At 39.5% G+C, this 26215-nt stretch overlaps 1 protein-coding gene across 3 annotated transcripts in view; it reads right to left on the reverse strand.

Annotated features, from left to right (window-relative positions):
* Nucleotides 1–984: 984 nt before the first annotated feature.
* GRSF1 (G-rich RNA sequence binding factor 1) overlaps nucleotides 985–26215 on the reverse strand; it is a 54513-nt gene continuing 29282 nt past the window's right edge. The window contains exons 1-10 of one of the 3 annotated variants that reach the window (XM_060113266.1): nucleotides 16404–16914; nucleotides 13711–13867; nucleotides 12525–12680; nucleotides 11987–12130; nucleotides 11067–11202; nucleotides 6880–7064; nucleotides 5803–5924; nucleotides 4077–4212; nucleotides 3342–3417; nucleotides 985–2362 (exon numbers count right to left, since the gene is read on the reverse strand). In XM_060113266.1, the coding sequence (XP_059969249.1) occupies nucleotides 3368–3417; nucleotides 4077–4212; nucleotides 5803–5924; nucleotides 6880–7064; nucleotides 11067–11202; nucleotides 11987–12130; nucleotides 12525–12680; nucleotides 13711–13867; nucleotides 16404–16757 (1440 nt within the window). In that variant the 5' untranslated portion in view covers nucleotides 16758–16914 and the 3' untranslated portion in view covers nucleotides 985–2362; nucleotides 3342–3367. Of the gene's footprint in view, nucleotides 2363–3341; nucleotides 3418–4076; nucleotides 4213–5751; nucleotides 5925–6879; nucleotides 7065–11066; nucleotides 11203–11986; nucleotides 12131–12524; nucleotides 12681–13710; nucleotides 13868–16105; nucleotides 16124–16403; nucleotides 17133–26215 lie in introns of those variants that run through there. The other 2 variants (XM_060113280.1, XM_060113276.1) reach the window with 2 other exon arrangements.

The following is a 26215-nucleotide window of genomic DNA, read 5'->3' on the forward strand; positions in this document are numbered from 1 at the left end:
TTACCACAAAGGAAATTATAAAGACAAAGAGGACCCAAAGAGAAGAGCAAAATTCACTGTCATTATTTCTTTCAATAGCAAATGATGATGCATAATCCAGTCATGTCAAATTTCAAGAGGGAGAAGTATGTCTTTAGATTGGATAAAAATAAAAGATTACTTTTATTCTATTATCCGTTTTTCTTCCCTTTCTAGTAACTTTCTAGTAATTTGCCTTGTCAGCAATTATTCATTTACTAACGTAAATTATGAGCAATAACCTACTAAAGGAAGTACAGGAAAGTATATGAATTCATAAGATGACTTCCCAAGAATGCCCACCTTTTTTCTGAGAACTTGGCCGCTAATGTGACAAGAAGATACACACTTCAAGCTTATCCACCACATAATATCTTAATGCTTTGCTCTCATTCTTTTCAGAGAGATGTGCAAGGGAAACTCATTATCTTTTTTATTTTTTATTTTATTTTTACGTATTTATTTATTTGTCTGCACCGGGTCTATAGTTGTGGCATGTGGGACCTAGTTCCGACCAGGGATTGAACTCTGGCCCTCTGCATTGGGAGCACGAAGTCTTAGCCACTAGACCACCAGGGAAGTCCCTCACTAGGTTTAAAATAAAGTAATTGCAAATGAATTAATTCCTCACCAACCCCAATCCTAATCAACACTACAGATTTTTTTCCACAGACCTACTGCTAGAGGGAGAAAGAAAAGATCGCATTCTAGTAGCTCATACGGCTATAGACACCAGTTCTTATAGCTCAATACATTCAACCACATATGAAAATACTTTTCTATTTAGGTCGTAATATGGAAGATGTAAAGCTGGTTGACTGAATCATGCTCTTATAGGATGATAAAAGCAAACACAACTACAAATTAACCATTTCTTCTTATAATAATATACCAGGACTTGATGTAATAAAAATGTACTAGGTTGATTCACACACTCCAAAATAAATACTCTTAGGTAATCTTCAGCCTGAAACAAGCCTTCATTTATTGACTACTTACAGTACAGTGATTCCGTATCTTAGCTGGTAATCAAAGATGGTTATGTATTAAGTGAGAGAAGACATAATCTCTCTTCCAGATACCACCTCTCAGAAATCTGGGCTAATTAAACTTTAAGAACTAGAACTGCATCTCCCGGTAACCACGTGACAGTCGTCACCCTGAGAACAGGAACAAGGCAAAGAAAACATACAGGACTTTGATTCTCCTACACAGGTACACATAAAGTTAGTTTATTAATGACTACATTTTGAAGCCAGCCATTTTGATCCAATATTTAAATAACAAGCTGTTTAATATTAAAGCAGAAAGTACTGCCACAATGTGACAGAAATACAGCTTTATCCATAATCCTTTCACACGATTATACGTTAAATGCTATTTTTAGTTAAGCAAGGCACCCCTACTTGTTCTAAAATATGGGATGTGCTACCCCACTGAAAAAGCAAATGAGGAGACTCAGATTTTTTCCTATCTAGAGCTGGTTTAAATTCAAGTGAAGCCATTAATGTCCTTACCAGTCAGGACTGTTATGACATGTCACTTCACAGTATTGAGACTAACACACACCTTAAGGTCTACCCCAAAATCAAAAACAGGTAGGGGGGCAGGGGTCAGACACCTTTTACATTAAAACTATAACTGCCTCCTTAATTATACAGGCACCAATGTTAAATGCCTTTAGCACAAGGCTTAGAAAGGCAAAACATTTCTAAAGACATAAAACTGCCAAACTGTTGTCATTTACACTCACTAAACTGTGGTATTTATTCTTTGTTTTGATTGTTTTTTTTAAAATTCCTACACCTATCTAAGTAACCAAATACACCTAAAATTAAAATAACTCTGCCAAACCATAATGGTTCAAAGGTCTGAAACCTTTCCTTGCTTTGGTGAGTATTTGGTTAAAATAATCAGTGCTTCATTCCATGAAAAGTTTCATATCAGAGCTCTTAATTCACAGGCAAAAAACAAAACCTCAAACAGATCATTTTGAAAATGGGAGAAAGATTTTAAAGGACAGTGCTGAATAAAAATATGTAGTCTTTACACTGGGTCACAAATCGTCTATGAAAACTGTTTAATCATATAAAATAAAGACCAGATTTTTAAATCAGATCCTGGACATTTTAAACAAAAAAGTAAATCGGTGGTTTACTTATTATTTCACAATCCCAAACTGAATCTTTCCTTTTTCTTTCTAAACAGTCCACTATGGAATTTTTCTTATAAGCAATTAACCCAAAACCCCCAAATGGTTTCTCTAGCAGTTGCTGCTGAAAAACTGGAACTTTAGATCCCATGTCCAAGAAAGATGTGCAAATGAAATGCTTCTTGCTTCATCCTGAAAATAAAACAAAAAATGTTGCATGCTTACTCAAAATGAAAAAGTGTTGCGCAAGTTCCCGTACCATTTAAAACTACAAATTCAATAGTTTTTTTTCTTTCTGATTTACTAAGTTATCTGACAAACCAATTAAGCTAAGGTGAAGAAAATTAGTTAGGCATTAGTGTTTGCAGCCTGCTATGAAGATAGTAGATTTTCAGAGTTGGGCGCAGAATATATTTTGCATAGATTTTAACTAATGTAAATATTTAAGTCCCACAAGATTGTGTGACTTTATATCCAAAAATAGCCTATGACAACTATAGTAAAGAAATGCCCCATGTGTTTTCAAGAAGTCACTACAGGTTAAGTGTCTTAAAGGAATGCCCCACTACATGTAGAAAAATGATCACAATACAATATATTAAAAGATTTTATGGGGAAAAAGAGAACACATAGCACTGAGTCAGGGAAGGGACATCAAAACGTATTTAGCTGATTTGTCACAGATAGAACTCTGAAATCTATGTACTTCCTAGGACAACAATTTTCATAACACCATTTCAGGAAAAGAAGCAGTGCTACATTAAGTGTACAAATCCATGACACACCCTGGTTTCAAATATCTAAAAAATACCTTAGAACTGAGGAAATGTGTGTAAATTTTATAGGACGACAAGCTAACACAAGGCACATTTTCAGTGTATTATAATATACAGCTACTAAAGATGAAAAGTTCTATTTAAGCACATAGCATGATGAATGTTGGGAATGACGCAAAAAGATTCTAATGGGGAAAATACTCAAAGCTGCTATACGATCATAATGAATTCTATTTCCCAGGAGAATTTCATTCCCTATAGTCAGGCTTCAATTATCATGATTAGTTTGATTTTTATTAAAAAGAGAACGGTTTTCAACCATATTATAAATTTGTGAGTTAATGATTAACTTATCAACCGAAAATAATTTACACAATTGCACCTCTTAAATTTACCTTATTTTCTGGAATCCCTGGAAGTCTTATTTGCCTTTCGGACATGAATTCAGGAACAATTCAATATATCTATGGTCTGAGAATGACAAAAAAGGATCCGTTCTTAACACTCTGCCTTTCGAAAGCAGATCGTTTTCACTGAGGTTTTGGACACTACAGGTGTCTGTCCCCAGGCCAGCAGGGACCTCTGAAGCCTTCTTCATGACCTGGCTTTTTTTCCCATCCCGTGGTTTTTCTAATGGATATTTAGGACTTTTGTAATCTCATAGCTATCCAAGCTCCACTTCCTAAATTTTAAGAACTTTAATCGAAAGTTAAATTGAAGGTACTGTTTGTAGACACTTAACACCCATGAAAGCCCAGCCATCATGACAAATCCCTGAGTGTTGTCTTCAGAAAATGATGCTGGTCATCACAGCTTCAGCATCTCCTGTTTTTTGATGCTCAGCTCCCCCTGCTGATCTCAGAGTTTCCTGGCTTCTCCTTCCCCACCTCTCATCCCTTTGCTATCCTGTGTAGTGATCTGGTGAGAGAAACCGCTGCTTACTCCCCCACCCCTATCTCTACCCCCGTGCACTACATATGAGTTTCAAGATTTATTATTGCAATAAAAGTGATTTATGCTGGCTTTTCTCAAAACAAAAAAACAAAAAAACCCCACAAAAAACAGAGAAAGGCATTTGTAAACAAAGACAGACATCAAAAATAACAACAAAAACCATGGGCAGCACTTACGAACGTGGGACCGATCCTTGAGCATAGCTGCAACAGCGTCCTCATGGGTATCGAAGTGCACATCAGCTTCTCCAGTGGCCTTCCCACTGGAACTGTATTCCATGGTGATTCTAACAGGCTTCAGTGGAGCAAAAAACTAAACAACAAACAAAGGAAGCCAAAAGGAACATAATGTTACTAGGTCAATTTCTAGAAGTCTGGTGGCTCTGCATTTTTCTTTCAGACTTTGATTCATACACCTGATAAACTTATTTTTAGGAAATCTCTTTAAGCAACAATGTAGTTACACATCTACCACCTCTGCTGGCTCTTCTGATCTTCTGAGAACTCACGGCTACATTTCAAATATCTGTTCACAGAGAACTTAAACTATATACACAATACAATAATATATAATAGTTATCAAACTTTTCTTTATACCAGCAAGGACCACTTTTATTATTCCTCCCACACACCTCCTTTCCCGTTTCTAAAAACTGTCCGTCAAATATACTTCATTTCTATATTTTTTAAATATTTATTTATTTATTTATTTGGCTGCACTGGATCTTACTTGTGGCATGTGGGACCTTTAGTTGTGGCACGTAGGATCTAGTTCCCTAACCAGGGATCGAACCTGGGTCCCCTGCATTGGGAGTGCGGAGTCTTAGCCACTGGACCACCAGTGAAGTCCTTACACTTCATTTCTTAATAATTCATTTTCACCATGTTTTAATCAAACATGGAGCTGATAATAAGTTTCTTATCAGCACTACCTAAACAGAGCTACCACACTGAGTGGTTAATATTCCAAACCAAACCAATTCTTTAATGAGACTGTGCAACCTTCATTTGGGTAAAAATATGATTCCTAATAGGTTTTGTGAAATAATAAAGACAATTCTGAGGCCCCACTACTAACTAATTCTGAGGCCCCACTACTAACTGGATCCTAGATTTGCATCTACCTTAAGCACACATCCTGGAGTTCAGGAAGTCAATAAGGACTTTGTTATTTCATCTTTTCATTTCATAGACTATCTATCATAAAATGAATATATTTAAAAAATTCCTTTTCTCAAAAATCAGGGAAGCTGGATGCAAGAAGGCTATATGGTGTAATGATAACTCCAGGCATTTAGGAGTAATAGATTCGTGTCTAGTATATAACTGCCCTGTAACAAACGCTCTTGGAGTCTCTTTTTCTTAAACTCAAAGATGAATGGGTTGAGGGACTTCCCTGGTGGCGCAGCGGATAAAACTCTGTGTTCCCAATGCAGGGGGCCCTGGCTCAATGCCACAACTAAAAGTTTGCGCATGCCACAACTAAGGAGCCCACTGCCACAACTAAGGAGCTGGCAAGCAGCAACTAAGAAGCCCACATGCCGCAACTAAGACCCGGTGCAACCAAATTAATTAATTAATTAATTAATTTTTAAAAATGAATGGGTTGAACTAATTTAGAGAAAGAAGCTTTTTTACGTTGAATACTTAACCTACACCATATTATTTTGCACCTATGAAATGCTATTATCCATTATACACATGACCTTAAAATGTAATAAAACCCACACCTCTCAGCCAAAGAAAATAAAACAAGCCCCCACAACTGTGGAGACGCCACCTTGCTGTCCAAAGATACTGCAGAAATACTATATTTTTCTTCTCTACCTTCCCTAAACAGAAGTTCAAAACTTTAGAACTTTTGTTCAAAGCTATTGAGATTGGATATCTTACTGCCACACACATTTATAATGTCTTGGGCATTGGCTTGGAAAGGCAATCCTCTCATGTGGACAAAATGTAGTGAAGACGTAGTTCCAAAATCAACAGCCTCTGGAAGCTTTTCTGACATCTCCTTAGGCAATTCTAAGAAGTGGGACAAAAAGAACTGTCAAGAACATAAACACTTCAAAAGTTATTAGCAGATTATAATTAGGAATGACCTTTATGACAAAATCCTCAACTACTTTTGAAATACCCTAGTAACGAAGAGGGTTTCAATTTTAAAAGCCAAGATGATCTGAAATTTCTGCTGCCAAACAAGTATCACCTGAACACTCATAAGGATTTAGTGTCTCAAACCATTACCAGATTACAAAAGAACGTACCTTTCTCTAACAACTGAGAGATGGGAAAATGATTATGAACGTAAAAAGAAAGACAAGAGAAATTCCCTGGGTTACAGTCACTTTAAAAAAAAAAAAGAAAAAGGAATAAATATGGTAACAGGATAATCCTAGAGCACAAACTTAAAAAGTTATTTATCAAACTTTTAAAGATTCCAAATGTTGCTTTGGGATTAAGAATCAAAGGAATAATTAAACACAGAGGCAAACAAAACACCTTACTTTAGTCAACAATCCTGCTCTCTACACACATCTTTTCCCATCTTAAGTTTAAATGTTGACATCTTACTTCTTTTTGTTGTATATGTGCAACCCAGGTTTTGACACAGAAACAGCAAAAATGATTAAATTAAAAAAAAACTATGAAATAATTAAGACCTTCTGCATGTATAGTCAACCCTCCATATCTGTGAATGTGGAACCTGTGGATATGGAGGGCTGCCTATGGGACTTGAGCATTCATGGATTTTGGTATCCGTGGTGGGTCCCAGAACCAATCCCCTGGGGATACTGAGGGATGACTGTATTCATAGCACATACTACACTCAAAGACATATTAAATATTTAACTCAATTTCCTTTGTCCTATAATCTACAATTTGATACAACATGGTCATAAAAAAAAATTTTTTTTTTAACAAATCTCAAAACGTACAAGGCAGACCCAATGAGTTTCAATAAGAAGCAAATCCTTACCTATTTCCTTCTCACTTTCAAAAGCCATCACGGGTCGGATATCCTCACTTACTTCATGTTCTTCAAAGACCACTTCTGGCTCAGTTACATACTTAGCAGTGGGAGAAGATGCCATTTTCTTTCCCTTATGAGAACCAACATGTGTTCGAACTTCATTCCTTCTGCTTGGAAATATCTCTATATATCTATGTCAAAGCAAAAGTGAACAGGCATAAATGGTACAAAGTAACTTTACATTGAACTCTTTTAAAGTAAAACATGCAGGGATTCCCTGGTGGCGCAGTGGTTAAGAATCCGCCTGCCATACAAATTGTGAAATTTTTTGTTCTAGTTCTGTGAAAAATGCCATTGATAGTTTGATAGGGATTGCCACTGGCATTTTCCACAGAACTAGAACAAAAAATTTCACAATTTGTATGGAAACACAAAAGACCCTGAATAGCCAAAGCGATCTTAAGAACGAAAAATGGAGCTGAAGGAATCAGGCTCCCTGACTTCAGACGATACTACAAAGCTACAGTAATCAAGACAGTATGGTCCTGGCACAAAAACAGAAATATACATCAATGGAACAGGATAGAAAGCCCAGAGATAAACCCACACACATATGGTCACCTTATCTTTGATAAAGGAGGCAAGAATATACAGTGGAAAAAAGACAGCCTCTTCAATAAGTGGTGCTGGGAAAACTGGACAGCTACATGTAAAAGTATGAGATTAGAACACGCCCTAACACCATACACAAAAATAAGCTCAAAATGGATTAAAGACCTAAATGTAAGGCCAGAAACCATCAAACTCTTAAGAGGAAAACATAGGCAGAACACTCTATGACATAAATCACAGCAAGATCCTTTTTGACCCACCTCCTAGAGAAATGGAAATAAAAACAAAAATAAACAAGTGGGACCTAATGAAACTTAAATAAAAGTTTTTGCACAGCAAAGGAAACCATAAACAAGACCAAAAGACAACCCTCAGAATGGAAGAAAATATTTGCAAATGAAGCAATTGACAAAGGATTAATCTCCAAAATTTACAAGCAGCTCATGCAGCTCACTATCAAAAAAACAAACAACCCAAACCAAAAATGGGCAGAAGACCTAAATAGACATTTCTCCAAAGCAGATATACAGATTGCCAACAAACACATGAAAGAATGCTCAACATCATTAATCATTAGAGAAATGCAAAACAAAACTACAATGAGATATCATCTCACACCGGTCACAATGGCCATCATCAAAAAATCTAGAAACAATAAATGCTGGAGAGGGTGTGGAGAAAAGGGAACACTCTTGCACTGCTGGTGGGAATGTAAATTGATACAGCCGCTATGGAAAACAGTATGGAGGTTCCTTAAAAAACTACAAATAGAACTACCATACGACCCAGCAATCCCACTACTGGGCATATACCCTGAGAAAACCATAATTCACAAAGAGTCATGTACCAAAATGTTCATTGCAGCTCTATTCACAATAGCCAGGAGATGGAAGCAACCTAAGTGTCCATCATTGGATGAATGGATAAAGAAGACGTGGCACATATATACAATGGAATATTATTCAGCCATAAAAAGAAACGAAATTGAGTTATTTGTAGTGAGGTGGATGGACCCAGAGTCTGTCATACAGAGTGAAGTAAGTCAGAAAGAGAAAGACAAATACCATATGCTAACACATATATATGCAATCTAAGGAAAAAAAAATGTCATGAAGAACCTAGGGGTAAGACAGGAATAAAGACACAGACCTACTGGAGAATGGACTTGAGGATATGGGGAGGGGGAAGGGTAAGCTGTGACAAAGTGAGAGAGTGGCATGGACATATATACACTACCAAACGTAAAACAGATAGCTAGTGGGAAGCAGCTGCATGGCACAGGGAGATCAGCTCGGTGCTTTGTGACCACCTAGAGGGGTGGGATAGGGAGGGTGGGAGGGAGGGAGACGCAAGAGGGAAGAGATATGGGAACATATGTATATGTATAACTGATTCACTTTGTTATAAAGCAGAAACTAACACACCTTTGTAAAGCAATTATACTCCAATAAAGATGTTAAAAAAAAAAAAAAAAAAGGAATCCGCCGATCTTGCCGTGTCCCAGAAGATCCCACATGCCTTGGAGCAACTTAGCCCACGCACCACAACTACTGAGCCTGCGCTCTAGAGCCCTCAAGCCACAACTACTGGAGACCGTGTGCCTAGAGCCTGTGCTCTGCAACAAGAAGCCACCACAATGAGAAGCCCGCGCACCGCAACGAAGAGCGGCTCCCGCTTGCCACAGCTGGAGAAGGCGGGTGCACAGCAATGAAGACCCAACACAGCCAAAAATTGTTTTTTAAATAAAATAAATTAAAATAAAACATGCATACATATTATTTCTGATAGCTAACGAACACAGGTGTCCAAAGACAACAGGTGGGGCATAAAGTAAGAATGGACAAAGATATTCACCCATGAAAAAGTACTCTCAACAGAGCAGGTCACTGATTTAATCCCCCCAAGATAAGTTTTCTTCATATACTTTTAACAATGTTTTCTACCCTGTTTGCTTCATGCGGACAAAAATGCAAAGGTTAACTGTGTGTATGAAAAGAATCTAGTAAAAAAGGTTTCATTTTGTTTTTTTACAGTTGATTAACAATCAATCTCTTGAGGTCTTACAATTCAATTCTGTGAAAATTAATCAGATGTGTTTAAGATATTAAAAGTCACAGTATATGAGGAACTAACTTCTCCCAGGACTTCACTAAGAGGCTAATGAGAATTAATGAACTAAATGTCAATTCTAACTTGCTATATGTTTGGCTGTGGAACTGTTAAATCCAAGCTTCTGGAACCAGTTTTCTTTTTCTCAACAATGCTTTTCCAAATTAGGTTATTAAGCTTGAATTGTACAAATCCTTTGCATTTACAGACCTAGATTTGCAACATTTAATTTACTGAAGAGATCTATACACTGCCTTGATGTTCCCACATAAAAACATATTATTGATGTGTTTCCAGTTATAAGAAAATATGAAGAGTACTGAAAGAAAATTAGGGGTGTGTGTGTGTGTTTTGCATGTATTTTCTTCATTAAAAATTTTTTAATAAAGACCTTTGAACCAATTCTATATGTAGATCCTGAAATAGAATGACTTTGGAATGATATTTTTAAAATTCAAAGAAGTCAAGAAAAAAGGTCAGAAAACAAGCAAGACAATGAATTAAAATTTGACACTTTTGAGTACTCCCCCAAACTTAACACACCAATGAGCACACAAAAAAAGAGTAAAATAAAAGAGAAAAAGAAATAAAGAAAACTAAACAACACAAATGAACTCAACCCATCACTATGTGTATCCTACTGTGATGTGATATGCAGTATACAGTATCGCCTATAGAGTATCTATATCAAAATTGTTAACCTGAATCAATCTAAGACTTTAGATCTAACTTCCAGTTTTCAGGAAATAATAGAGGATACAAAGGAACAAGTTAAGTGACACTGTGAGGAAGCAAAAGGATAAACACAGAACGTGAGATATTGTACAGGACAAACGACTCAATTTCTTCAAAAGCCAATTGCATCTTGAAAAGGGGGAGGGGAATCCCCTGGTGGTCCAGTGGTTACGACTCCATGCTTTCTCTGCCGTGGGCCTGGGTTCAATCTCTGGTCAGGGGACTAAGATCTCGCAAGCCGCTCCATGCAGCCAAAAGAAAAAATAATAATAAAAAGGGGGAGGGAACATAAAAATAAAGGAAATGGGGATTTGCTCTAATTGAAGAGAAATGGAAGCATAACAATCAAATACAACGTATGGACCATGTCTAGATTCTGGTGAGGGAAAAAAAAAAAAGCAACTGGAGAAAGACATTTTGGGCGTAAACGGGAAAATGTGATTACAGACTGGCACTAGATAATAAATTATCGCTAATTTTGTTAAATGTGATAATATTGGGATCATGTAAAAATGTTTTCTTAAAGATGCATACTAAAAAAAACAGATGCAGGAAATACAACAAATGTTAAGAATTTGTTAATCTAAGTGATGGGCATTTGACAGCTCATCATACTACTCTCTCTATTTTTTCTGTGTTTAGATAATTGTACAGTCATATTATACTGCATTCATCAAAACGACCCAGTGTATTGGCCAATATGATCCTTCTGAATCATTAGTATCTGCTTCACTCACCGGTTGCCAATTTCTTCCCTGTGTTTCAAAAGGGCCTGGTTGGCCATTTCTGGTTCTTCAAACTGCACATAGGCTTCTCCTGTTTTTCTTCTCCCTCTATAATCCATGACAAAAGTAATGTCTACTATGTTCAGTCCTAGGATGTCAAAAAATTATTACAAATTAGTGCTGCTAACAGGAGCTTTTTTATTCTTAGACTTAACACATTCATTCACATACGAAGAATTTAATTTTATTAGTAAAATTGTGGGGCTATTTTGCCAGTCCCAAAGCTGAATACATGCCTAATGGGAAGAAAACAGCCAAAAGCTAATAACACCCACACATTCCCAGAACATTTAGGGTCCAAGCAGTTCATCAAAAACACACAATTCGGTTTTTTGCCATTAGTTATATACAGAGATTTAGACTAACATCACTACTGGTGCATATTTTACCTCTAAGAATTAGATGATAATGCTTTTTTTTTTTTTTTTTAAATGGCTGTGCTGTGCAGCTTGCAGGATCCTAGTTCCCTGACCAGGGACTGAACCCGCACCCTCAACAGTGAAAGCGCAGAGTCCTAACCACTGGACTGCCAGGGAATTCCCTAGATGTTAATGCTTTTAGATAATATAAATCACTATTGTCTAAGACAAATATAGCCACTCTCATGAGAGGATATTTTCCTCAATAGTAAAAAAAAAAAACAAAAAAACTCCACATTAAATTATTTTGAAATATAACACCCCCAAAGATCAGCGTTTTAGGTCAAAACACTTACATAATCTATAAATATTGGCAATCAAAGTGAAAAGTTCTCCCCTAAACAACCTAATATAACTGCATGCAGTTACCAGGAAAAGGTTCACCTAAGATAAAGAAGGAAACAATGGGGGGAAAAGATATGAGGCCCCAAACACAATAGAACTGAAAAGCACCTGCGAAGAAGTCTATAATGTCTTTCTCATTGCAACTATAAGGAAGTCCTCTCAAACGAACCACGCCATCATTTACCACAGGTGTAGATTTGACATGCAGGCTCTTCATTAAGGCATCCACATCTTCATTGTTTATCTCATATACTAAGAAAAAGAGCACAAAAGGTATGCAATATTTACATAACAAAGAAGCCATTAAAAAAATAATCACACTGGGTGTGTTATCCAGGAATCTAAAAACTAGTATTTTTAACCTTAATTACTTCTCTGGAGAAAATAATAAATGACATTTATCAAGTATTTATTATGCGCCAGCTGTAACATCACAACTTCTGAAGTAAACTGGGTCAACACCCTCATTTTATAGATAAGAAACTGAGATCATTTGTGTGCTTCATTTTCACACCCTGGAAAAGGGTTTTTCATAGTATCTAACTACTTCACTATTCATAATATCTAACACAGGATCAAATGAAGCTGCCTTGAAAAGTACAGTCAATGTAATGAACCCGAAAAGCTACAACACGACTTCACATACCTTCCACATACCGCTGCCCCATGTACATGCGGTGTTTTTCTAAGGCTTTTTGCACATCCTGCTCTGACTCCATTTCAATTAAGGCATCACCCCTTCGTTTCCCATCTCTATTTAAGAGGAAGTGGATTCCATTCTCACCATTGCGAATTCTGCAGTCTGAAAGTATGTGAGTAAAATCAATTAAAACCAGAAATCAAAGTTTTAGATCATACAAGTCACTAGAATTGCAATCTTCCAAAACCAAAACAAAGCAAGATCCAAAATGCCTGTCATTTTCCTTACACAAACCCCCATCACTGAAGCCGTCCAAATGCTGATGAGCTGGTAGTCTCTAAAATGTTCCATGTGGAGAAATAAGCGAAACTTAGCACAAAAGCTTATGACCCCCTGATCATTAAATGGAAAATCAGGCTAGGCTCAATACAAAATGTAATATGGACTTCCAAATGCTTCTACAATCAGTTTCAAATCACTTAAGAAATTAAAATATGGTTTATGCGTAAGTGTCTTCTTTCATTATGATCATATCCATAAGAACTCTAATATATCTCCTATAAGAATAATTTAACTTTTCCCCCTTTTCATTACCAAAGAAAGACATCCCCATACTGCACACTACTTATACTGGGAGCAAGCTGAAGATGTAAGTGACTTTATAAACTGCTTGATCCACACAAATGTACATCAGGTACTTAATACAGTGTTACACTGTTTTATAACATTTAAGGCAACATCTTCTAAAGGCTTCTTAAGAGGGAGGAAAATTAAAAATCAGTCAGATACAGAAACTTTAACTACAGATGCATAAACCTTCAAACATGTTATTAAGGGAATCATATCACTTGCTAAGTGATCTTGTATTCTAAGTATATGTTACTACATAAAAAGCTACTCAACCTATATTCTCACTAACATATTCCCACTAACAGGTTTCACCTTTTGATATGTACATATTAAAACTTCAGAGAAAACTGGTTTTGCATCATGTAGTTTTAACATTACAATTTTTTCAACCTGGTATATATGACAAATGATACACATGATGTCACTATGCATAAGTAACCAGCCAGAATGAGACAATTCCCATGCATCAAATAAGATGTCTACAGCACAGCCTAACTTGAATTTTATGGGACTACCTTTCAGTCAGATGAAATTACATATTCAAAACACACATAAAATATACCTGAGAAAAAGCTAAGCACATCTTCTACAGTGCATGACCACGGTAATCCTTGAGCTCGAATGAGATAAACGTCATCCACTTCCTCTCCTAACTTGGACTGAGGCAATTCATATTCAGGGAGAGGTGGAAGGTCTTCCAGGTAGGTAGTTTTGGACTCCTTCCAAGAGAAATGAAGAAATGTAGAAATATTTCTTGAACAACCTACTTAGAAAATTATTTTCAAAGTTTGTTTCTACAAATTAACACCCCAGATATTATTCTTTGGGGACCATTAGTATTTCAGAGGCAAGAAGTAAAATTCACAAATCTAACTCATCCTATTTTGGCTTAAACTGTACATCCTAAAGCAACAAGCATGTATAGCCTAATGGTTTGGCAGGACATAAATTTTATTCCAGGCTTGTTTTTAAATTCATCAGTCCCAAAGTACACCTCATAATAGTGTTTTAGTTAAGACAGGACAACAGGGGTCCCTTCAATTTAACAAATATGTATCTCCTAATCACAGCACACCATAATTAGGCCCTCATCTCAAAAAGCTTACCATCCAGACTAAGACAAGCACACAAGACAGAGGCTTTAAGGGCTATAATTAAGATACAAGATATTATAGAAATTCAAAACAGAGCACCAACAGAAGAATCAAGACATGAGATGAGCCTTGAAGGAAAGCTAGAATTCTGAGAGCAATATATAAAGGATAGGCATTCCAGTTTGAGAAGTGAGGGGAAGAAACAGTATGAACAGAAGCCCATTTGCAAAACAGCAATAATTCCATTTGGCTAAACTGTAGGGTACAACTAGGAGCCAAAGAAGATGAGCTGGCAAAAAAAACTGGGTACAACATAGTAGAGGGATTGAGGGTTGAGCTCAGTGTGTGTCGTTAACCTGGTAGGCAAAGGGGAGCTAATAAAAGACATTTAGAAGTGTGTAAATCAACAAGACAGCAGGATGCTTGGAAAGATTAATTTGTTAACTAGTATGTCAGACCAACTGAATAAGGGAAAGATCATAAAAGGCAACGGCAGTAGTGTGAGGTAACAGGAGCCTGAGACATACCCAAAGAACTCTATTTTACAACACTAAACAAAAACCGAAATGTTATAAGATTCCAACAAGCACCACAACCATAACCAGGGAACAAAACTCAGGTTTTAAGACTTGCACTCTACTAGGCTAAGGAAATAGATTTCTCTGTACCATCCTACCATTTACACGAAGACTTATGTCTAATTTTAAGGAGTCAATGATAAATGTAAACCTCTAGCAGAGGCCTCATACATTATTTAATAAGAATGCAACAAGCACTTCAATTATCAACATGGGAAGACAACTCAGGCTTTAAGTCAAGTGACTTGCACTCTATTGGGCTAAGGAGAAAGATACTTCACTCCTTTGTATATCCCCATCATTTTCATGGAGATTTACACATAATTTTATGCACTCGACAATAAAAGTAAGCACAGAGGCTTACTTACTAGCAAAGGCTCAACAGATATCATTATGTTAGTCAAATTCACAGAAAAAAAATAATCAAGTAAAGAGAGTAACCAGGTCACAAAGGCTTATTAGAGACAGTTTTTTTGTTGCTGTTTTTTTTTTTTTAATAAGAGCAACATTCCCCATTTTCCCAGAATTCCATAAGCATCACAAGCTTTCACTGAAAAGGGCAGCAGAAATTATTGGGCCAGGATTCAAATCAATTAGCTCAGCCACTGGCAGACAGCAGCCATGCTGATTAGCTTCCCAGTTTCCCTAAGTTCAAGGAGAAGCACAAATTGAATCAACAAAAATATGACCCAAGGCATCAGGAACATGGTAGTCAAAAAGTGTGCGGACATTTCCCAGATGCCACGTAACAAGCAGAAAAGAAAGCGTCCTACGAGGCACAAAATATTTGCAATGCGAGTACTTAAAGCACACACCGACTCAAAAAAAAAAAAAAAAATACTGTAGACTCACACTCCTGGGTCCCCAAACCATCGCCTCAGCCCCAGACGCCTCCTCTCCTCGGTCCCCCTCCCCCAATGTCATAGTCTCCAAACTGTCCTTCCCATCAGCGGTGACCCATGGTCCTAAAGGACCTTCTGTCAGAGGAAGTGAAGGTGCAGAGGTGACCTTCAGTAACTGGGGCAGCCCGCCTTTCCCAAGGGACACGAGAGCGAGGAGAGCGCTGGGGACCAGCCTCCTTCCCCACGAACCCAGCCCACGCAAGTGTGTGCGTGAACCTTCGTAGCAGCCGGCCTCGAGGCGCACCAAGGGCCGCTCAGGCCTAGTGCTCGGGCGGCACGGAGAGTCCCAGCCCTCCGGGAGTCCGGCCTCCCAACTTTACCACCAGCGGGCGGAGAGCGACAGAGATGCGCGGTGGGGGCGTCAACAGCCTCACAAAACCTACCATGGGCGGGCGGGAAACAAGGCCTCAACATTCACCCCCAGCCACACTTACACTGCCCAACCGACCAGAGACTCGAGAGGAGAACAAAACAAGGAGAAAACCCGAGCGCTGGGAGAGCGTCCCTTGTTCTGGGGCCCAATAGGAGGACTGGGCGGGCGGGGGTGGGAGCGGGCGGGGGGCTGTGGCGCGTGCCGCGGATGCCCGGGCGCGCACGCGAGGCGCACGCGGAGGGGCGCGGGGGCGCGTGCGCACTGCCGGGGAAGGGTCCCGCGCGCGGCCCCTCTAGGCGCCCACGTACCTGGCTGTAACCGCGCGCCGGGCCCGCCGCCGCCGCCAGCGACTGCGGCAGCAGAGGGGCGCGCAGGGCCGGGTAGGAGGCGGCGGCCGCGGCCGCGGCTGAGGCGGCCGCTGGGAGAGGCCCCGCCAGCCTCCCGGCCGGCACAGGCCCAGTCTGGAGGCCCCGCGTGTGAGAGGCGGCGGCCGCGGCGGCCCCGAGCAGCAACAGCAGGCGGCGACGGCCCGAGACTCCCGAGGGGAATGAGCCGGCTGCCGAATAGAAGGGCAGGCAGGCGGCGCCGGTGCGCCGGCAGCTGCTGCAGTTGCAGCCGCAGCCCCGGAGCAGCGCCCCGAGCACCCAGCGCGTCCCGGCCATGGACTCCGGAGGCGGCGCGGGGCCTGAAGGCGGCTGCGGCTGCAGCGTGAGCGGAGGGGAAGTGGAATCCAGGGCCGGGGAGGGGTTGCCGGGCACATGCGCCGCCGGCACCAGGGGCAGCGGCGAGTCGGGAGGAGGCGGAGGAGAGCGCGCTGCTCCGCCCGGTCTCCGCCCTCGGGGCGGGGCGGGGCTGCCCGCCGGCCGGGAGGGGCCGGGGGCCGGTATGATCGCCCGGTTATTCTTTCACTCGGTGGAAACTGAGGCCTGAAGAGGACGAGGCTTCCTTCTCTGGAGGGCTGAGCCTTGGAACGGAGATCTACCGACGCTCTGCACTTTCTCCCCAGTCTTGTGACGTGAGGGGCAAAAGGGCCGTTCCTGGAAGGAATTGTGATACTCTGGTTATAAAAAGAGGTTGGGATAATACTGGAGGAGATTTAATAACGCCCCCTCCCCGCCCCCCAGCTTGGGTTATGTGCGGAAAGCCAGCTTTCTTTGTTTTAAAATGAAATCTATAGATACTTGTTATATGTTAATAACGAATACAGGTATTCCTCTGCTGTTAGAAAGTTCACCAACAGGCCGCTTCGCTTTTACCGAAGACCCATATTAGTGCCTATTTTTGCTAGTGGAAAGAAATGTGATTTTCACTTTTATGGGAAAAGGCGAAAATTTAAGATAGTAGTCAGCGTTTGTTTTGCAGCAGCCGTGGTAGAGGCTGCAGTGGCATCGCCAAGCTCTGTCTTGGGAAACTGTACTCAGCATCTCCCTGCCATAGCTTTGAACTGTGTATTTGAACATCTGTGCTTTATTTCCTTAGCAAGATGTCTTCTAGGGTAATTGCTTCCTCACTTTATGCCTTTTTGGCTTCCAAAAGGTTTCATAGGAACGCTCTGCTTTCGGACAGCAGGTGAAACCTGTATAACAAAGATTAAAGCCTCTCCTGAGGATTCAGGAATAGACAGGCAGAGGTTTGCGAAGGAATGGTTGTGCAGTTTTCCTCCTCCTGTGGCCAGGACCCCTCTCAAGGAAGTTGAGAGAGTGAAAAATAGAAAAAGCTAAAATTTTATAACTTTTTTTTTTTTTTTTTTTTTTGCGGTATGCGGGCCTCTCACTGTTGTGGCCTCCCCCGTTGCGGAGCACAGGCTCCGGACGCGCAGGCTCAGCGGCCATGGCTCACGGGCCCAGCCGCCCCGCGGCATATGGGATCCTCCCAGACCGGGGCACGAACCGGCATCCCCTGCATCGGCAGGCGGACTCTCAACCACTTGCGCCACCAGGGAGGCCCAAAAATTTTATAACTTTTTATTGTGGAAAATCTCAAAGAAAAGTATAATAAACATCTAGAATTTCAGAAATTGTATCAACATTTTTCATTCTTGTTTCATCTCTCTCTTGTTTAAAATATCTGGAATATTTTAAAGCAAACCCCAAAGATGATGTCAATCATCCTTTCAGCATTCATCTTAAACTGATAATGACTTAAAGGGGAAAAATGACATTCAGATTAGTTGCGTTAAAAAAAATTCAACAGTAAAATTTAAAGATACTGGCTTTATCCAACAATTCAGGAATTGGGCAGCATGTCATCTATCAGGTAAAAAGGAGCTGTATAAAATGAAAGACTTTTATAGGCAGAAGAGGGCGGGACAAGGAAATCATACTAGCAAAAAGTGAATTGGTTGTGTGAAGGTTGCTTTCCTTTAGGGCATAGTGGGGGTCTATCAGGAAGACTACTTCACAAGTGCTGATCAGGTAATTCCTGATTGACTAGTTTAAGATTCCATTTCTGCAGACGCCCAAAAGTGTAATTAGGTTTGGTGTTGTGGGGCTTAGCATAAGTGACTCCATTTTGGACCTGTTTTGTTTTTAACAGCTGGTTTAAAGTATTAAAGATTATTGCATTTAAAGTTTGATTGTTTACTCTGGCCTACTTTTAGGGAAAGGAAAGTTCAGTATTTCCTAGAAAACCCTTTCCTCACCAAAAAAAGTGAAGAACAGGAAAAAATCTGATTGGCTTGGCTCTATGGACCTGGAGTATCAAAGAGAAGGGAACTTCTGCAAGATTTAGGAATCCTAGAGATTGTTTTTTCCTTAGATTTCCCATTCAAGAAGGAAAATGGGTTAGCTCTTCATAACATTTTCACTACTACAAATCACAATTTGGGGACATGTTAGGGATTCTGTCCATATTTACAGAATCTTGCCTTCATCTTCTTAATAGCCAAAACCATCATCCATATTATGTAATTCTGAGTGGATTAGAAACCTAAATACATAGAGTGAAATCTTACAGATTATAATCAGGAGTAACACCTAACTACCAAAATGGAAAGCTTTAGTTTTTATTTAGAGGAAGTTGGGAGAAAATAAAAGAGAAAAGAAACTAACTTTGAACACTTATTCATTCATCTAACACTTATTAAGTGCTTTTTGTGTTCCAGGCACTGTGCTATGCTCTATGCATTCAGGGATACAATAATAAGTTTACAGACTAAATATCAAAATGATGTTTAGACTTACATATGTCTAGATTATATAAAGAGAGAATAGCAAATTTTGAAAATTGACACTAATGTCTTATGGAACACCAGATTTTAAAAGTTGTGTTAATAAATATTATTTTAAGCCCAAATAACTATAACTAGTCCTCTTTAGTGCTAGATTTTATTATGGAAATAAAAAGACTCTTGAGCAAAAAAAAAAAAAAAACTACATTGAGAGACTTCTTGAATAGGGTTATGACAATGGAGATGAAGAGAAGAGGGAAGATGTGAGAGATTTTTTTAGGAGGTAGAATCAATAGAAATTGAGGCTAGATTAGAAAGGGGGGATAGTGTTTTCTGTTATTTTGTTATTATTTAGTATTTGGAGGGATGGATGGCAATGACTTTCATCCCTGGGAAAGTTTAGAATTCAATATAGATATATAGGAAGCAAATCAACCCCATTTTGGGTTAAGGCAGAGAAGTCTGTCCTAGAAATATTTATTCAGGAGTTGTTGGTATAAATGAAGCTGCTGGTTGAATGAGATTGCTAGGACTAAGTTTAGAATGAGAAGAGAAGAAGGCCTAGAAACAAGGCTTGAGGTACTACAACACTGAATGCCCTGTAGAGGAAAATAAACTAACAAAAGGAGAGAAAGGAACAGCAAGAGAGTTAAGAGTAAATTAAGGAAAGCCAACAGAGTGTTTCTGGAAGGAAATAGATAGTATTCAACAGTGTCAAGTCCTTATTAAGATCAGGATGTACTCATCAAGTGAGGTGAGAACAGGAAAATGTCTTGGATTTAGTGATATGGGAAGGCTTCAATAACCTTATCCACAGTTGTTTGGGAGAGTGAGAGCAGAGGCCAGAAAAAAGCACAGGTGAGGAAATGGAGATAGAAGTGCAAAATAAGTTATTTTGTAGGTGAAAAAACGATAAGGCAGTAAAGGAAGTATAGGTCAAAAGTGGCTTTTCTTTTGCTTTGGATTAAACTGAATGAGAGTAAAGCATGCTGAAATGATGGTGGGAAAGGATTCAGGTGATAAAAATTTGAGTAACCAGGGCTTCCCTGGTGGCGCAGTGGTTGAGAGTCTGCCTGCCGATGCAGGGGACACGGGTTCGTGCCCCGGTCCGGGAAGATCCCACATGCTGCGGAGCAGCTGGGCCCATGAGCCATGGCCACTGAGCCTGCACATCCGGAGCCTGTGCTCCGCAATGGGAGAGGCCACAACAGTGAGAGGCGTGCGAAAAAAATTTGAGTAACCAGAAGAAAATAAGCATAATTGGTGTGTGGGTTCCTAGAAAGGTGAAAGAGGAGAGGCATCAAAGCTCAGAGGCAGAGATGAGCTTTAAATAGGAGAAAGCTCCTCCACCTTTTCTATGATAAATTAATCATAAAGCATTTGTTCTTCTAGTGTGGTCATTTAGCACTTATTACAGTACTAAATACAGAGTAGCACTGAGAGGGTGTCAGCCTGCTTCTCTGAGGAGAATTCCTGAAGTAGAACTACTTAGTCTAAATTGGTGTAAAGAAACACTGGATTTGGGGGAGAGTAAGGAGAAGGAAGGAGAAGAACGACTGCCTCCCATCACTAGGAAAGAATGTTCTAAAGAAGCCCTCTTGGCTCTAAAGAGCACATTATTAGGAGCTGGGAAAGGAGCTGGAAGGGGACAACTGTTCTAATTACTAATAAATAAATGAAGGAACTCATTTTATTTTCCATGCCCCTCAATCCTTAAAGGTGAACACACTTTTTCTTCTGATATGCAATGAGGTTGAGTTAATCTCAAAGGATCCCACCCCACAGCCAACTTTGCATTTGAAAGAAACAAAAAATCATGAACCATGGATGTCAATAAGCCTAGGGTGGCAAAAGGAAAAGGGATTGAAGTCAAGTACCATAAAGAAATGGTGCCCATTTGTGTAACCTGTGATTAAGGTGCTATTCATCATCCAAGATTAAAGGAAGAAGTTTATTACATTGAGTAGATACAGAGAACTTCAGGAATTGAAGCTGCCAGTTACTTCCAAGGAAAGACAAAGAGGTGCATTTTATCACCACTATCACTGCTTCATTCTTTTATCTGAAAAGAAAAATTGATCCACTGGATCCACAAGCTCAAAGATTTGTTTCTGCTGCAGTGATGTGTTTCTTAGGTTAACTTTGTCATTTGGTCTCTATTCACTATCAACAAGTCCCATGCTAACCAATTTTTATCTCTCCCATAGATTGCATTTGGATAATTCTTCTGTGATGGAATAAAAATAATAATCATAATATTTATGATTGACACATAACAAACCAATAAACCTCTAAATACTGCAGCTTCTTCACTTATTAACTTGTTAATTAAAAGCTTTTGCACAACAAAGGAAACCATAAACAAAACAAAAAGACAACCCTCAGAATGGGAGAAAATATTTGCAAACAAAGCAACTGACAAGGGATTAATCTTCAAAATATACAAACAGCTTATGCAGCTCAATATCAAAAAAAAAACCCAATCAAAAAATGGGGGGAAAATCTAAATAGACATTTCTTCAAAGAAGACATACAGATGGCCAACAAACACATGAAAAGATGCTCAACATCGCTAATTATTAGAGAAATGCAAATCAAAACTATACTGAGATATCACCTCACACCGGTCAGAATGGCCATCATCAAAAAAATCTAATGGACTTGAGGATATGGGGAGGGGGAAGGGTAAGCTGTGACAAAGCGAAAGAGTGGCATGGGCATATATACACTACCAAATGTAAAGTAGATAGATAGTGGGAAGCAGCCGCAGGGCACAGGGAGATCAGCTCGGTGCTTTGTGACCGCCTGGAGGGGTGGGATGGGGAGGGTGGGAGGGAGGGAGATGCATGAGGGAAGGGATGTGGGAACAGATGTATATGTATGACTGATTCGCTTTGTTATAAAGCAGAAACTAATAAAAAAAATCTACAAAAAATAAATGCTGGAGAGGGTGTGGAGAAAAGGGAACCCTCCTGCACTGTTGGTGGGAATGTAAATTGGTACAGCCACTATGGAGAACAGTATGGAGTTTCCTTAAAAAACTAAAAATAGGGCCTCCCTGGTGGTGCAAGTGGTTGAGAGTCCGCCTGCCGATGCAGGGGATACGGGTTCGTGCCCCGGTCTGGGAGGATCCCATATGCCGCGGAGCGGCTGGGCCCGTGAGCCATGGCTGCTGAGCCTGTGCGTCCGGAGCCTGCGCGTCCGGAGCCTGTGCTCCGCAACGGGGGAGGCCACAACAGTGAGAGGCCCGCATACCGAAAAAAAAAAAAAAAAAAAAAAAAAAAAAACTAAAAATAGAGCTACCATATGACCCAGCAATCCCACTCCTGGGCATATATCTGGAGAAAACCATAATTCGAAAGGATGCATGCACCCCAATGTTCACTGCAGCACTATTTACAATAGCCAGGACATGGAAGCAACCTAAATGTCCATCGACAGAGGAATGGATAAAGAAGATGTAGTACATACATACAATGGAATATTACTCAGCCATAAAAAGGAACGAAATTGGTTGATTTGTAGAGATGTGGACGGACACAGAGACTGTCATACAGGGTGAAGTAAGTCAGAAAGAGAAAAACAAATATCGTATATTAACGCATATTTGTGGAATCTAGAAAAATGGTACAGATGAACCTGTTTGCAAGGCAGAAATAGAGACACAGACATAGAGAACAAATATATGGACACCAAGGGGGGAGGAGGGGGTGGGATGAATTGGGAGACTGGGACTGACATATATGCACTACTATGTGTGAAATAGATAACTCATGAGAACCTAATGTATAGCACAGGGAACTCTACTCAGTGCTCTGTGGTGACCTAAATGGGAAGGAAATCTAAAAAAGAGTGGATATATGTATACGTATGACTGATTCCTTTTGCTGTACAGCAAGAAACTAACACAACATTGTAAAGCAACTATACTCCAGTAAAAAATAATTTAAAAAATAAAATACAATATACAAATCAATTTTCACTGCAAAGTAAAGGAGCTGTTACAGTGGAAGATTACTGGACTGAATGTCAATATTATGACATAGTATGAGTGTGTTTCGTGTTTGGTAATTGCAATCATTGTTGCTTTTGTTGTGGTCATCCATTTACAATGCTTGGTGTCAATTTATTTATCTCTTGTAAAAATAAAATACAGTGTGTGTGTGTGAGTTGTGAAAAAAAAGGAAACTTTAAAAAAAACAGAAAAACAAGATAAAATAAAATACAGAAGAAAAATAAATAAATAAAATGAGCTTGTTAAAATTAAAGTAGGCGTCCGGGAAAGAGAGTAGCTGATTCATTGTTTAAATGAAAAATACCATCAAGAAATAGTAATTAGGGGCTTCCCTGGTGGCGCAGTGGTTGAGAGTCCACCTGCCAATGCAGGGTACACGGGCTCGTGCCCCGGTCCGGGAAGATCCCACATGCCGCGGAGTGCCTGGGCCCGTGAGCCATGGATGCTGAGCCTGCGCGTCCGGAGCCTGCTCCGCAACGAGAGAGGCCACAACAGTGAGAGGCCTGCGTACCACAAAAAAAAAAAAAAAAAAAAAAAGAAATAGTAATTTAAAAAATAAAAGGATCATCTTATATTAGTAGTCAATTTTTTCCCATGACAATTTTTAAATGAACAAGACTGGAAATCTGAACTGGATTCCTGAGGGAATTCTCAGAATACAATGTCAACACGATTATCACAAGGAACTGATTTACTCCAAGATATATGAGGCGGTCACAAAACTGAATCCTCTATGGATGCTGAGTTGGTACTACTGTGTAAAGCTCACATTGTGGATGTACGGAAAGTGGATGATGGGCTATGGCATCCTCTGGCCATATTTACAGAGATCAGGTGGTAGTGCTTTTGACTAGTCAGCAACTGAGCTGACTAGCTTCTCCTAGGAGGGCAAAAGCTAGGGTGCAACAAGAGCCAAGGCTCTGTGCATCAACCTACACACACGAGACACAAAATAACCGAGAAGCCTTTGTTAATAGGTCTCATTCTGAATAATTACCTCTTTAAAATAGGTAATGCAGAAACTTAGTGTTTAAGAAAAAGTCAAGCCATGCAAGATTATATATACACATGTGTACAAGCATGTGCATACACCCCCCCATACACACACACAGAGTAAGGTTTGCCTCTAACCACTGGCCTCCAGTCATCCAGTTCTTCTCAAATATGTTACCAGTTTTTTTGTGTACCCTTCCCATGATGGTCTGTGCAGTGTTTCATCACTTTTAAATTTGGTAATTCTGCTGTACTTGGGATTTTGACAAGTTTTCCACCTGCTGTGAAAGGATGTTCTGAAGACAGTTTGTTTCTAAATTGAGAGCAAAAGGAAAAGGAAACACAATAGACAAATGGGCTTCTGTGTCACAAGGAACAAAGGACACTGGAGAAAAGAGGCATGAAAGAAAGGTGATATTTGGAAGAATAATTTTTTCCCTATTTAACAATAGCTTAATTAGGAAAAACAAGACTTTAGAGTCAGTGTCTGATAAAATCCTGGCTATGTCACTGTCGAGCTACATGACTTTGGTCATTACTTAATCTCTCTGAGCTTTGTTTTCCTAAATTAAAAAATAGAGATAATAGTAACTACCACATAAAGTTGTGAGTTACCTGGCACATAGGAAAAAATTAATAAGTGGTGACTATTATTATTTTCTTAGGCATTGTTTAAAGGAAATGGTTATTGTTGTATTTTAATTCTGTTTCTTCCCTCTGATCCCACCTCAGTACTTATTTATTTTTTAAATTGAAATGTAATTGGCATATAGCCACCTCAATATTTATCTGTTAACAATGTATCCAAGGATTTAAGATAGCTTCCTCCCTAGGAAAATAAAATTTTCTTCGAAGTAAATTCTATTGAATTAGAAGACACCAAGTTTAATGCTAAACTCTGAAGAGACCTGTTTAAACATGTCCTAGGGTCTAGGGCAGATATATATACCCTAATGGTCTAATGGTGTGAAGGACATCAGAGGATTGAGACTCAGCACTGTAAAAAGATCTTGGAAGTACCTATTTCTTTTTCTTTCTTTCTTTTTTTTTTTTTTCTGTTGGAGTATAGTTGCTTTACACTGCTGGGTCAGTTTCTGCTGTACAGCAAAGTGAATCAGCCATATGTATACAGTTATCCACTCTTTTTTGGATTTCCTTCCCATTTAGGTCACCACAAAGCACTGAGTAGAGTTCCCTGTGCTAAACAGTAGGTTCTCATAAGTTATCTATTTTAAACATAGTAGTGTATATATGTCAATCCCAATCTCCCGGTTCATCCCACTCCCGGAAGTACCTATTCCTTATATATTATATTTAGTCTGTTTTCCCAACTACATTTATTTATAAAACAAGGGTCTGTATCATAAAATCCTTATATCTAGCTCTCTACATACATACCTACCTATCTGTACCGTACATATATATGAGTGTGTGTATATGTGTATGGGTTAAGGCAGGGGTCCCCAACCCCTGGGCTGAGGACCAGTACCGGTCTGTGGCCTGCTAGGAACTGGGCTGCACAGCAGGAAGTGAGCAGTGGGTGAGCAAACTAAGCTTCATCTGCCGCTCCCCATCGCTGGCATTACCGCCTGAACCCTCCCCTCCCCCGCCCCAAGTCCGTGGAAAAATTGTCTTCCGCAAAACCAGTCCCTGGTTCCAGAAAGGTTGGGGACTGCTGGGTTAAGGGATATAATGCTGGTTTTATAGGTTACATTTCTACTTGATCAAGAGGTAACAAAAATGAAAAAGCTAATGGTAAATTGGACATTGGAGAGGACATTTTTCTAGTAAAAATATAAACCTGTATTTTAAAATAATCTTAATATGTATTTTTAATTTGACTATTTGTAGGCTCCTTTTATAACAAACACTTACTAGAGGCTGCTATAAGTACACATATAGTACCTAATTTATACTGAAGTCACTTGAGCAAATACAATACT

This window comes from Mesoplodon densirostris, chromosome 1 (genome assembly GCF_025265405.1).
Source record: "Mesoplodon densirostris isolate mMesDen1 chromosome 1, mMesDen1 primary haplotype, whole genome shotgun sequence".
Taxonomy (NCBI): domain Eukaryota; kingdom Metazoa; phylum Chordata; class Mammalia; order Artiodactyla; family Ziphiidae; genus Mesoplodon; species Mesoplodon densirostris.